A 15483-nucleotide genomic window follows, 5' to 3' on the forward strand; every position below is an offset into this window, starting at 1 on the left:
TTTAATGACTGCTTAGGCCTACTATGCTACTGTATTTTATTGTTGGTCGTTATGGGGGTACTTGGAGGTCAAAATGTTTTTTGGAGGTGAAAAAAGTTTGAGAACCATGTCCATTTGTAAGTTAGACTTTGTTACACATTGCGACATCTACTGCAGCTTTTTTTAAAAAGCTGCTGAGTCACGAAAAAAGCCTTTGAAATGCTGGATGGACCAATTTAAGAAATGTATAATAGAGGCCATCATGTAGAGACTTGCATAAAAATTATTGGTGTCATCTACTCAGACTTAGACGGTATAACGTCACTAAAAGCGCTGTTATAATGATCCATTTAAACCTGGCACTCCCAACCGGGTGCTAAAGTGCGGGGTCCTTAAAATGGACCAGATTGCTGCTTTTTCTATAGAGCGGTCTTTAGGTTTTATGGGTTGATTTAAGTAGAGGGGTGTCCAAACTTTGGCCCCGCAGGCATCAGGAGTTTTAATAAGAGTCTTGCCCACGGGTTGCCTCCAGTCTAATTTGAGTTATCTGACTGTTACAATTGTTGCAAGTTTGTCACCGTCCTGTGGACACCGTGAGCAATTCTGGTCAACGACCGGGAATTGTACGTTGAAGCGTAAACATAGCATTTACTCGTACGACCCAATCCAAGCAACGTTTCCCACACATGGTGCAAACAATCTGCAACCAACACAAAATGTCAACACATATGGTCACACAACGCAACCTGCTCATTGAACTTTGTGGATATGATTAAAAAATGTCCAATCGATATTAGGGGTGTAACGGTACACAAAAATTTCGGTTCGGTACGTACCTCGGTTTAGAGGTCACGGTTCGGTTCATTTTCGGTACAGTAGGAAAACAACAAAATATAGATTTTTTGGTTATTTATTTACCAATTTTGTAAACAATGGCATTATCCTTTTAACATTGGGAACACTATAATAATTCTGCCCACAGTAATCCACATTAAACTGCCTCAAGTTGTTGCTTTGATTAAATTAAATGACAAAACCTTTCTTCTACATATAAAAAGTGCAACATTAAACAGTTTCAAGTCAACTCATCATGCTTAATTTATTACAGCATCTGGGAAGTCTGTAGTTGACTTTTATTATGCACACACACACACGCACGCACACACACACAGCAAAATGAACTAATGTAACACTAAAAGCTAATTAGCCTTCGCCTCAACTATGAGCAAGCTGAGCTGCAGTTTAAGTTTCTAGAAGGTCAACGGGCTCATAGTGATGTTTGTAATAGTTGTGACTCGGAAGTGTTTTTTATAATTTGGAGAGTGTACAATGTCCGCCGCTCACCTGCTAGACACATATCTGATCATCTCGACGCCGGAGCACTGACTCCACACTTTCTGAATACGCACTGCTGATTGGCTGCTACATCGCTCTGAATACGCACTGCTGATTGGCTTTGTATGTAACCAATCAGATGGTTGTGTGGGCGGGACAATGCTGGATGCTTACTGCTCAGAGGCAGAAAGCAGAGCAGCTTGTTAAGACTTTAGAATACAAACTCGTTCGATACACCCTTGTACCGAACCGAAACCCCCGTACCAAAACGGTTCAATACAACACGTACCGTTACACCCCTAATCGATATACATAACTCAAAATTTCACCCCTTTAAATTCACTACTATGCTTGATGGGGGTAATGGCAAAACATTTTCTCCACACATCCTTGTTTGTCGCATTTTAGCTGCTTGATATTTATGATTGATTACAAAACTTTAAGGTCATATAATATCCAATTATATTAATCATGCCTCCATTATATTAATATAATATATGTGTGTATCAGTGACGTGCGGTGAGGTTCATGGCTGGTGAGGCACCGACTTCATCACAGTCAGATTTACAAACATATGAACCCTAAAGAGTATTTTATTCACCATTTGATTGGCAGCAGTTAACGGTTAATGTTTAAAAGCTCATACCAGCATTCTTTACACATACAAACTGTAGCACACAAAAAAGCACATTTAATACAAAAAAAGGTTATTATGGTCTTACCTTTACTTATAAATGAAGTCCATGCGCCACTCCTTCTGAACAAAAGCATCAATAACTTGTTTATAGAAGTCTTCCTTATCTTTTTTCAGTTTTAAAAGTCTCTCTGTCTCGATGGAGATCACTGTCCGAAGTAAACATTTTAGCTCCGGCGTTGGTCTTCCTTTAATTATTACCTCCTGCTTCGTTTGAAAGTCCAGTTAAGAAAACTGTTTTATTTTAGATATGCAATCCTCCATGTTAAAAGTCCAAGGGAGAGGACAAAATAAACGATCGCTGCCGCTGCACTTGACTTGCTAACTGTGGCTTGTTGTCACTTATTCTGCAGCCGAGTATTCGCAAGAATGATCCCTGGGATCACTAGCGCCCTCTACCACCATGAGGCGGGAGAACAGGTGCCTCACACAGTGCGTCTTCGCAGCCATTTTATGATTGCCCAGCACAAGAAATACATTACACATATACAGTTGTTGACAAAATACACTGTACATTATATACCTCAGCTAACTAAACTATGTAAATGTATAATATAATTCATATAGCAATACGGTCTCACTGCACAGCAGCCAGCAGTTAGCCGAGTCATTGCGCAATCCATGGTGAGGCTCAACTGGCTGCTGACTCACTGCAAGTCTCTTCTCAGTATTTGAACGGCAAATGTGAATATTCAGCGATTTTGAATAAAAAAAATCTAAAACTGGTGAAGTTGAATGGAAAATAACTTTATAAAGTATAATCACTGGATACATTTAACAATTTAATAATTATTTTTTCTTTTTACATTTTTTTTCTTTCCATGATGGCACGTGAGGCACTGCCTCACCTGCCTTCCCTGACTGCACGTCACTGGTGTGTGTGTATATATATATATATATCCATATCCATCCATCCATTTCCTACCGCTAATTCCCTTTTGGGCTCGCGGGGGGCGCTGGCGCCTATCTCAGCTACAATCGGGCGGAAGGTGGGGTACACCCTGGACAAGTCGCCACCTCATCGCAGGGCCAACACAGATAGACAGACAACATTCACACTCACATTCACACACTAGGGCCAATTTAGTGTTGCCAATCAACCTATCCCCAGGTGCATGTTTTTGGAGGTGGGAGGAAGCCGGAGTACCCGGAGGGAACCCACGCATTCACGGGGAGAACATGCAAACTCCACACGGAAAGATCCCGAGCCTGGAATTGAACCCAAGACTGCAGGACCTTCGTATTGTGAGGCAGATGCACTAACCCCTCTGCCACCATGAAGCCCATATATATATATATATATATATATATATATATATACATATACATACACACCAATGTTTATGTGTATTTGTATATATGTATTGTGTGTATATACTATGTATATATATATATGTATTGTGTGTATATATTGTGAAGAGAAGTGAATCATAATTATATAGAGCTTTTTCTCTAGTGACTCAAAGGCGCTTTACATAGTGAAACCCAATATCTAAGTTACATTTAAACCAGTGTTGGTGGCACTGGGAGAAGGTGGGTAAAGTGTCTTGCCAAAAGACACAACGGCAGTGACTAGGTTGGCAGAAGCTGGGATCAAACCTGGAACCCTCAAGTCCCTGGCACGGCCACTCTACCAACCGACCTATACCGCCCCACATATAATATATATGTTTGTATATATATATATATATATATATATATACACATTTGTTCATACACACATAAATATATATATATATATATACACACATATGTATATATAGACACACATATATTCATACATATATATATACATATACACATGTATATATACACACTATATGTATATACATGTATAAAATGTGTGTTTTTATATTTATATATATATATATATATGTGTGTGTCTATATATACACACTATATGTATGTATATATATATACATATACACACACACACACGTATATGTAGGAAGACTGCATTAGGCTAAAAAAGATGGCCTAATTTGTGTGTGTATATTCTATGTATTAGGGGTGTGGGGAAAAATCGATTCGAATTCGAATCGCGATTCTCACGTTGTGCGATTCGGAATCGATTCTCATTTTTAAGAAATCGATTTCTATTTAGGATTTTTTATTTTTTTAATAAATCCAACAAAACAATACACAGCAATACCATAACAATGCAATCTAATTCCAAAACCAAACCTGAGCCAGCAACACTCAGAACTGCAATAAACATAGCAATTGAGGAGACATAACACGACACAGAACAAACCAAAAGTAGTGAAACAAAAATTAATATTATCAACAGTATCAATATTTTTAATAATTTCAACATAGCAGTGATTAAAAATCCCTCATTGACATTATCATCAGACATTTATAAAAAAAAAAAAAAGAACAATAGTGTACAGTGGCTTACACTTGCATCGCATCTCATAAGCTTGACAACACACTGTGTCCAATGTTTTCACAAAGGTAAAATAATTCATATTTTTGGTTCGTTTAATAGTTAAAACAAATTTACATTATTGCAATCAGTTGATAAAACATTGTCCTTTACAATTATAAAGGCTTTTTACAAAAATCTACTACTCTGCTTGCATGTCAGCAGGCTGAGGTAGATCCTGATGAAATCCTACGTATGGAATGAATAGAGAATACTTTTGAATCGTGAAAAAATCGTTTTTGAATCGAGAATCGTGTTGAATTGAAAAAAAAAATCGATTTTGAATCGAATTGTGACCCCAAGAATCGATATTGAATCCAATTATGGGACAACCAAAGATTCACAGCCCTATTATATATATAGTAGTACTACATATATATGTACATACATATATAGTGTGTGCCTTCCATCCATCCATTTTTCTACCGCTTATTATATAGTGTGTGTGTTTATATATAGATGTGTGTATATGTATATGTAGTGTTTGTGTATATTTATATGTGTGTGTGTGTATATACAGGTATATACACACACACTATACATATGTGTCTGTGATATATATACAGTATATATATATATATAGTTTGTGTATATTTATATATATATATAGATATAGATATATAGATATAGATATATATATAGATATATAAATATATATATATATCTATATATCTATATCTATATATCTATATCTATATATATATATATATATATATATATATACACACACACACACAAAATGTCCATGAATTGCCACAGGACATATAGTATGCACCTGCCTTGAATTACTGCCGGGTCAAACTCGCTTCCCAAAATAATTAGCGCAAGCTAAGTATTTTCGCCTGGTCAAACTTGTGACGTCTTGAGTGATACTTCCCCTGTCATCATTTTCAAAATGGAGGAGGCTGATTTCAATACCAGTAATTTAAAATCGCATAAAGGGAAGAAGATCAAGAGCTATTCAGTAGGATTTAAGGTCCAAGTTTACATCACACTCAAATTTTTACTGCACACCTATGATAAGTGCCGGAGTGAGAAGAGGTTTTAAAATAATTAGCGCATGCTTACTTTTACCGCATGCCTTTGGTAAGCGCCAGAGTGAGAGGAGGTTATAAATATATATATATATATATATATATATATATATATATATATATATATATATATATATATATGCACACACAGAGTAGGCCATGTTTTTCAGCCTATTGCAGCCTTCCTGTCAAACATTTTAGAAATCCCTGATTTAAATGAATGCGTGGAACCCACTCGGTGAACCTGTGTGCGTGTGTATATAAGAATGTTTGTATATAATGACAAATTATGTACACTATTTTTGTAATGTGTATTGAGTTTGAGATGAATAACTTCTTAAGATTAAGACATTTCAATAATATTGTTATTGTATGCAGTACTTGTTTACCTCCTGGAGAAAAAAGAAAGAGGTGGGTAGTTAGTGACTCATCCGTCCCACGGTGGCCACTCATTCCTTATATGGCACAGTGCTGCTCACTTCCGGGACATCATCCAATCACAGCCAGCGTTCACCTCCAAGCTGTGATGACTCACTGTCCAGTCTGCCCTCTATGGGTCTACTTTCTTAATGACTGGGGAAACCATTTACGATTAGGAAACAAAAGCATCAGTGTGTCAAATTGTTTATTTTATCATATTTACAAGTGTGAAGTGCTTAAAAAAAAACAGCATACAAACAACGTTTTAACATCGGTTACACCTGTATCCCAAAAAGTTGCATCACTGTGAAGATTAAGAGTAAGGCAGGTTAAGTCAGTAATTGCTTCACACCTGAGCGTAAAGGTGACAATCTTTAGTGTTACTGTACAAGTTCATGTCTAAAATGAATTTTATTGCAACTTCTTTGACGTCATACAGGCGTGAACCACGCGTGACCCTCCACGGGTCATCTGTATTGGATGGCGTAGTAGAAAAAGATGCGATAGGGGTGAGCGAATCGATATTTTTTGCAGTCAGTTCGCCATCACAGTTCGTTTGAAAACTCGGAATAAGTTAAAAGAGGATATTTATTTATATTTTGGCTGTCTTAGAATGCGGCAATTCACTGAAGGTAAAGGTATCTGTCATGTATTGGCTACAAGGACAATACCGAAACCATTGTAAGGGGAACATAAGGACGGGGGGACACAGGATATGAGGACAGGTGTTAGGTGTTGGACGAAGAAAGAGCGGGAATTAAAAGGCAGGAAAAAGACAATAAGCGTTCTTATCTAAAAGTGCATTAACTAATAAGTGAGAACGGGACTATACCGGAACCATTGTAGGGGGGACTTAAGGGCGGGGGAACACAGGATATCAGTGGTTCTTAACCAGGGTTCGATCGAACCCTAGTGGTTCGGTGAGTCGACCTGAGGGGTTCGGCGGAGATCAAAACACACCCGACTCTTCGTGTAAATACAAACTTCTCCCTGTTGGCATATTACAGATATGGCAACAGCTGACTGATTTGCAGGTGTGTAATTTGTTGTTAGTTTACGCACCGTCTTAGTTTTGTTGTTTGAACAAGGTGATGTCCTTGCACGGTTGATTTTGTGCACCAGCAAAAAAAATGTGGTAACACTTTAGTATTGGGAACATATCAATCAATCAACTTATATAGCCCTAAATCACTAGTGTCTCATAAGGCTGCACAAACCACTACGACATCCACCATTAATTAGTTGCTTATTAGCATGCAAATTAGTAACATATTGGTTCTTATCTAGTCATTAAGTACTAATTAATGCATGGCCCTAACCCTCTAACCCTGACCTATTATTTCGAATATGTTCCCCTAGTGAAGTGAATTTATATTTATATAGCGCTTTTCTCGAGTGACTCAAAGCCCTTTACATAGTGAAACCCAATATCTAAGTTACATTCAAACCAGTGTGGGTGGCACTGGGAGCAGGTGGGTAAAGTGTCTTGCCCAAGGACACAACGGCAGTGACTAGGATGGCGGAAGCGGGAATCGAACCTGCAACCCTCAAGTTACTGGCACGGCCACTCTACCAACCGAGCTATGTCCAAATAACTCTAAATTAAGTCTTTGTTACTTAGAATATGTTCCCCTATACTAAAGTGTTACCAAAAACATACAGCTTTGTCTTGAATTTCACTAAATAAGGGTTCGGTGAATGCGCATATGAAACTGGTGGGGTTCGGTGCCTCCAACAAGGTTAAGAACCACTGTGTTAGGTGTTGGACACCAGGAAGTGAAGGAAGGAAGAGCGGGAATAAAAACAACAATAAACTTTCTTATTAATCTTAGAGTGCACTAACTAATAAGTGAGGATTCATTCGATTCTGCCCACCCCTGTGGTCGATATATGACACAGAGATTCCTGAAGTTGAAGTTCGTCTGCAGAAACTTAGCAGGAAGTGCCTGAGCTGATGATCATTTTGGACTTTTCAGGCCACTTGGAGTCATTTGGCCCCCCTCCCCAAACCCCTCTCCAAGACATGGAGCCGCCTAGAAGGCCTGGAGCTGCTGCGTCAAGATGAGCTGACAGCCGCTGTTGACGTGATCCATCACCTTCTGTTTGAGCAGAGCCAGCTCGTCCCGCAGCACGTTGGCGGACGACACCAGCTCCGTGTTCTGGTTCTTGAGGTTCTTCACCCTGTCCTCCAGGCGGGATATCCTCTCCAGCTTCCTCTTCCGGCACTTGGAGGCGGCCACCCGGTTCCTCATGCGCTTGCGCTCCGCCTTGATGCGCTCCTGGTTCTCCATGTTGATGGGGGAGAGCGGCGGCGTCTCGCCGGGCATCTCCGGCACCGTCTGCGGCTCCTCCTTCAAGGAGCGGAGGCGAGAGTGCTCTTGATAACACGTCGGCGGGTGTCGGTCGGATGACCCCAGCACGGCCCGGTTGAAGGCGGACAGGTTGGTGTACTCCGGCGGCTCGGGGCGCACCGTGCAGCTGTACTGGTTCTCGCCGGCGTCGGGCGCAGCTGCGCCGGATGCGACTTCGGTGGTGGTCTGCGCCCCGGCGGGGGCGGTGCCCATCTGCTGGTAGTGGAGCTCCGCCAGAGCCTTGGCGAAGCCCTCCGCGAAGCCCTCCTGCTCGTCGGTGATGTTCCTGGGACAGACGAACTGCGTCGGGGTGGGAGTCGTCAAGCCGGTGCACGACTGGATGATCAGCCGCTCCAGTTCCGGCGAGGCCAGCTTGAGCAGACCCACGTCCGGGGACGTCAGGATGTCCAAGGCTTTGGGGCCCAGCTGAGGTTTGAAGTTCTTGGGGTCGTTCAGGTTGAGAGTCATGGACTGTTTGAGGGTTTTGGCGTTGAAGCCGTAGACCCTCGTCGCGTCGTGTTGAGAGTTGCCCGACGCGTTCACGGCGTCGTCGTAAAACGTCGCTTCCATTTTCCCGGACATTAAGTTTCAGTCGCTTTAAAAAAAAAAAAAAATGGCGTCTCACCTTTTTGTTAAAGTAAAAACATTCGGCTTCCGAGCCTCCCCAGCCTTGCGACAGAATCCGCCTTTTGTTGGAAGTCCCGATCGCTTTGACAACTTGCTGTCCCGAGAAAACTTTTCCCTCGTGATCATCGATTAAGTAACCCGTTTCCTCACCGATATCATAAAATATCCTCTTTGATCGATCCTCCTCCCTAAAGACAGGAAACGGTGCCCGGATCGGGATAATACTTTCTATCACTTCCAACGTAGAGACGAACTTTATCCACCTAGGAGCTGGAGCTCCACTGAAAATAACAATGATGTCATTCCTAAAGGATCCGATTGGCTGCGGGGGTTTGGTGGGGCGGGGCGTATTGAGTGACATGCCGGTTGCTGTGACAACAGGCCTTGTCCCCGCCCCCCGCGATGGTTTATGGGATTAGGTAATGCAGACACTGGAGCAATGTACTCTGGGATTACGTAGTGTTTTTGAATATTAAATTGCCCGCTCAATTGTAATGAACAGATTATCATGTATAAACACGACAATTAGTCCTTACACTTCAGAAAAGAATTGACAAAATATCACCTATAAAGACTAAATTTGAGAGGAAATATTAAAAGATAGTTAAAACATCCAAAATTACGATTTGTATATTGAAAAAATAGCAGGACTTTTAAAACAGAAATACTTTTTTTTTTTTTCCTGAAAACAAGCATTAATCAATTTGGAATTCTTAAATTAAGTATCCTCAGAATTATGCTGAATATTTAAACGAGAATTTATATGTGGGGGGAAACCAAAATGTACAGTTGCACGGAAGTAAAAAACAAACACGTAATGAAACAAATTACAATTCCGGAAAAAAAAACAAAAAACACTAGGAAACATTTTTTCACCTTCCCAAATCGGAAAAGGAATGTCCCAAACCTCCGATTGACAGCTAAATTAGCCAATTGTTTGTCTTTATCTGCCAAGTCTTTACGTCCTCATTCGAGTCATTAACAAAACGATTGGCTCGTGTCGCTGTCAGTCATTAATGTGGGACATTCCTCTTCCGGTTTATGAAACTTCAATTATTTTCGCTTTTGTTTTGATGTTTTCTGTTATTGTAATTTGTTTCATGAAATGCTAAAGTGTTTTGCACTTCCAGGTCACCGTAAAAAATCTAAATTGAAAATAATTTTTCTCAATTTTAAAATGTTTTAAACCAGAATAGACGAAATTACTGTCCTTTTTTGTGACATTACCCCTAATATTTTTAAACACATTTAAATGTTAGTTAAAATGTCATACACGGACATTTTTTTAAATGTTTTACTTTAATGCACCACCTTTATTTACTCCAATGTTGTCATATTCTTACATTTTTTAAATTGGATTAATCACACATTTTATTTAATCACACATTTGCTTGCATGATTTAAATTAACTTTGAAAAAAAAGACCTTGATAATTTGAAACAAATACAATTTTATTGTCAGAATGTCATACGGTGATCAATTTTTAAAAATGCTTTACTTCAATGCACCATCTTTGTTTGCTCAAAATGAGTAAGCAATGTTGTCATATGATTACATTTTTAAATCAGATTAATTACACTTTTGAATGGTCATTGATCGAGATTACTCGCAGTAAATCACTTGCTTGTATAATTTAAATGAATTTAAACATATTTTGAAACAATTTTAATTGCATTGTTATTATTTCTTGTATCATTAAATCACATGCTAGCATAGTTTAAATTAACTTTAAGAAAAGGCTGAGATATTTTGACACAAATTACATTTTGTTGTCAGAATGCCATACACGGACATTAATCATGTACGGTTACAGATCAATCCCACAATTTATTTTGACTGTACATGCTTCCTTCCCCTAAAGTCAATGCATACAGTATGTGCAATTAAACAGGCAAATCATCAGAAAGCGTTAACAAAATCTTCAATGTAATGAAATAAATATGGCACAGTACATCTCTGAATTATTTACACTAACATAATTTGCAATGAGTTAAAGTGTGATATACTCCAAACATGCACCATGAATATTTCCATATGTAAATAAGGTAAATTAGTGTGAATAAACATAAAGCATCCTTATAAAAATGTCATTTGGATGAAATAGTATCGCAGTGCATATATACAGCATAGCTTAATACAAAAACCAAAACCAGTGAAGTTGGCACTTTGTGTAAATCGAAAATAAATAAAAAGAATACAATGATTTGCAAATCATTTTCAACCTATATTCACTTGAATAGAGTGCAAAGACAATATACTTAACGTTCAAACTGAAAAACTTAACTTTTTGCAAATACTAGTTTATTTGGAAGTTGATGCCTGCAATATGTTTAAAAAAGCTGGCACAAGTGGCAAAAAAGACCTGAGAAAGTTGAAGAATGCTCATCAAACACTTATTTGGAACATCCCACAGGTGAACAGATTAATTGGGATTAGGTGGGTGCCATGATTGGGTTTAAAAGCAGCTTCCATGAAATGCTCAGTCATTCACAAACAAGGATGGGGCTGAACAAATGCGTCAGCAAATTGTCAAACAGTTTAACAACATTTCTCAACGAGCTATTGCAAAGAATTTAGAGATTTCACCATCTACGGTCCGTAATATCATCAAAAGGTTCAGAGAATCTGGAGAAATCAATGGAAGGCCTAAAACCAACATTGTATGCCTGTGACCTTCGATCCCTCAGGTGGTACTGCATCAAAAAGCGACATTAGCGTGTAAAGGATATTACCACGCTCAGGAACACTTCAGAAAACCACTGTCAGTAACTACAGTTTGTCGCTACGTCTGTAAGTGCAAGTTAAAACTCTACTATGCAAAGTGAAAGCCATTTATCAACAACACCCAGAAACGCTGTTGGCTTCGCTAGGCCCGAGCTGATCTCGGATGGCTGATGCAAAGTGGAAAAGTGTTCTGTGGTCTGACGAGTCCACATTTCAAATTGTTTTTGGAAATTGTGGATGTTGTGTCCTCTGGACTAAAGATTAAAAGAACCATCCGGATTGTTATAGGCGCATAGTTCAAAAGCCAGCATCTGTGATGGTATGGGGGTGTTTTAGTGCACAAGGCATGGGCAATTTACACATCTGTGAAAGCACCATTAATGCTGAAAGTTACATACAGGTTTTGGAGCAACATATGTTGCCATCCAAGCAACGTCTTTTTCATGGACGCCCCTGCTTATTTCAGCAAGACAATGCCAAGTCACAACAGCGTGGCTTAGTAGTAAAAGAGTGTGGGTACTATACTGGCCTGCCTGTGTGGCGCATTATGAAGCTTAAAATACCACAAGAGTGACCTAAAACTGTTGAACAACTTAAGCTGTACATCAAGCAAGAATAGGAAAGAATTCCACCTGAAAAGCTTCAAAAATGTGTCTCCTCAGTTCCCAAACGTTTACTGAGAGTTGTTAAAAGGAGAGGCCATGTAACACAGTGGAAAAAATGCCCCTGTGCCAACTTTTTTGCAATGTGTTGCTGCCATTAAGTTGTAAGTTAATGATTATTTGCAAAAATAATTAAGTTTCTCAGTTCCAACAATAAATATCTTGTATTTTTAGTCTATTCAATTGAATATAATTTGAAAAAGATTTACCGTATTCTGTTTTTATTCATGATTTACACAACGTGGCAACTTCACTGATTTTGTACATATATACACAATAATAATGATACATACTATATAATTTAATATTGATGATAAGTAACTGTATTCTTTATGCCAAGTTATTATTTGAAATGCACAACGTTTAAAATGTTAGCTGCCTCATTAGGTATATTTGCACAAAGTATCGGTATTTCCAATACCAGCCTAAATTTTACTCTGTATCGGATCGGAAAGAAGATCACTCATGATCAGGTCATTGTATACAAAGATGAGTGAGCAGCCTTCGACTCTTGTGCTCTGCAAAATTTTTGCTTCAAAGTACACATTGTTGGGGATTTTAGCTGAACTGTGAACAAGAATTAAGCCTCAAGAAAAACATTTTTGAAAATTATCCATGTATGACATTCTGACCATAAAATCAAAATAGATCACAAATCAAAAGTAGGGCAGGGCAATGTTGTTTATAGATCACAATTTGTACACAAGACAATTCAGAGTGTTTTACAGAAAGTTAAAAGAAGGAAAAATAATTCAAATTAAAATGAGAAAATCCATCCATCCATCCATTCATTTTCTATCGCTTTCCCTCTCGGGGTCGCACGGGGTGCTGGACCCTACCTCAACTGCATCCTGGACAAGTCGCCAGCTCATCGCAACAAAGGCAATCGTCATAAAAACAATCATAATAACTTAAAATCAATTCTGTAGATACAATATTTCAGTTGTCACATGCCCAAATAAAAAAAAGTGTTTTCAGGCTGGATTTGAACTTTTGTAGTCTTCAGGAAGACTTCCAAATTTTAGGAGCATAAAACTGAAACGCAGTTCCTGACTATGTGCACCAGCAGAAGACCACTCCCTGACGTTTTCAGAGCTCGAGATGGTTCAGATGACTCTAACATGTCAGAGATGTACTTTGGCACAAGACCATGAAAAGACTTGTTCACAATCAGAGATGTTTTAAAGTCTATTCTCTGAGCAACAGGAAGCCAGTGCAGTGACCTAAGCTGGACTAATATGGTCATATTTCCTGGTTCTAGTCAGGACTTGAGCTGCAGCATCCTGGATATACTGAAGCTGCTTTACAACTCGTTTTGAAAACCCAGTGATAAGGCCATTTCAGTTGTCTAACTTGGGGGAAAATGCATGAATTAGTATTTCTAAGTCTGATTTAGACAATATTTATGTGATTTTGGAAATGTTTTTCAGTTGATAAAAACGCTGCTGATGTTAATGACCTAATGTGGCTGCTATAGTTAAAGTCTGAATCAATTATTACCCCTAGATTTCTAACCTTATTATTAGGTTTCAGGGGAAGAGTTTTAAAGGGGAACATTATCACAATTTCAAAAGGGTTAAAAACACCAAAAATCAGTTCCCAATGGCTTGTTGTATTTTTTGAAGTTTCTTTCAAAAATTTACCTGTCCCCGAATATCCCTACAAAAAGCTTTAAAGTGCTTGATTTTCGCTATTTGCGATGCGACTATCCATTTCCCTATGACGTCATACAGTGCTGCCAATGTAAACAAACAACAGCGAATACCACAGCAAGATATAGCGACATTAGCTCGGATTCAGACTCGGATTTCAGCAACTTAAGCAATTTAACAGATTACGCATGTATTGAGACGGATGGTTGGAGTATGAAAGTATTGAAGAAGAAACTGAAGCTATTGAGCGAATAGCTATTGACGCTATTCATAGCCATAGCATGGCCGAATAGCTGCGTTAGCATCGAAGGTAAAATGTGCGGACCAAACGATCAGGACTTTCGCATCTCGTGACAGTGGAGCAACTTAAATCCTTCGATTGGTAAGTGTTTTTTTCGCATTAAATGTGGGTGGAAGTAAACGTAATATAGTTGCAAATGCATCTGCAAGTTATCCATACATCTCTGTGCCATGTCTGCTTTAGCACCGCCGGTAAATAGCATGTTAGCATCGATTAGCATAGCATGTTAGCATCGATTAGCTGGCAGTCAACATCAACAAAACTCACCTTTGGGATTTCGTTGAATTTATCGTTGCAAATGCATCTGCAGGTTATCCATACATCTCTGTGCCATGTCTGTCATCGCCGGTAAAATGTGGAGACACTCTGGCACATTCAATGGGGGTCTGGCGGCAGACACTTTAGCATCTTCGGGACAGTGGTGCAACTTGAATCCCTTCCTGTTAGTGTTGTTACACCCTCCGACAACACACCGACTAGGCATGATGTCTCCAAAGTTCCAAAAAAATAGTCTAAAAAACGGAAAATAACAGAGCTGAGACCCGGAGTTTGTAATGTGTTGAAAATGAAAATGGTGGGTGTGTTACCTCGGAGACGTCACGTTCTGACGTCATCGCAAAAAGAGCGATAAACAGAAAGGCGTTTAATTCGCCAAAATTCACCCATTTAGAGTTCGGAAATAGGTTGAAAAAATATAGTCTTTTTTCTGCACCATCAAGGTATATATTGACGCTTACATGGGTCTGGTGATAATGTTCCCCTTTAAGGACACTAATAATGATAGTTTCTATTTGCTTCTGTAGGCCAAAGACAATAATTTCAGTTTTGTTTGAGTTTAACAGAAGAAAATTGTTTTGCATTCACACACTTAATTGTATGATGCAGTGACAAAGTGAATCAACAGGCCAATGTTCACCTGCCGTCCGTGACACGTAGATTTGAGCGTCATTTACATAGTTGTGGTTGGGCATATTGAAGCTGCGTATGAGCTGACGTAGTGGCATCATGTACGAGTTGAACAATAGGATTCCCAGAATCGAGCCCCGAGGAACCCCACAGATCATATCCATTTGGTCAGAGACAGTTAACAATTCAAACAAAGTGTGTCCTTGATTGATATAGGACTTGAACCAGTTAAGAACAGAACCAGGTATTCCCACCCAGTTTTCTTACCTCTGCAATAAGATAATATGGTCAATTGTGTCAATGGCAGTGCTCAGGTTCAACAATACCAAGACTGAGACTCTTCCTGTGTATGTTTTCAGTCGAATATCAT

At 39.0% G+C, this 15483-nt stretch overlaps 1 protein-coding gene across 1 annotated transcript; it reads right to left on the reverse strand.

The window, feature by feature from the left end:
* Positions 1-6078: 6078 nt before the first annotated feature.
* LOC133545619 (transcription factor Jun-like) lies at positions 6079-9174 on the reverse strand. The gene has a single exon (XM_061891371.1). It carries the CDS (start codon positions 8821-8823, stop codon positions 7924-7926), a length of 900 nt encoding a protein of 299 aa, XP_061747355.1. The 5' UTR covers positions 8824-9174; the 3' UTR covers positions 6079-7923.
* Positions 9175-15483: the final 6309 nt, after the last annotated feature.

This window comes from Nerophis ophidion, linkage group LG28 (assembly GCF_033978795.1).
Source record: "Nerophis ophidion isolate RoL-2023_Sa linkage group LG28, RoL_Noph_v1.0, whole genome shotgun sequence".
In the NCBI taxonomy this organism is placed as follows: domain Eukaryota; kingdom Metazoa; phylum Chordata; class Actinopteri; order Syngnathiformes; family Syngnathidae; genus Nerophis; species Nerophis ophidion.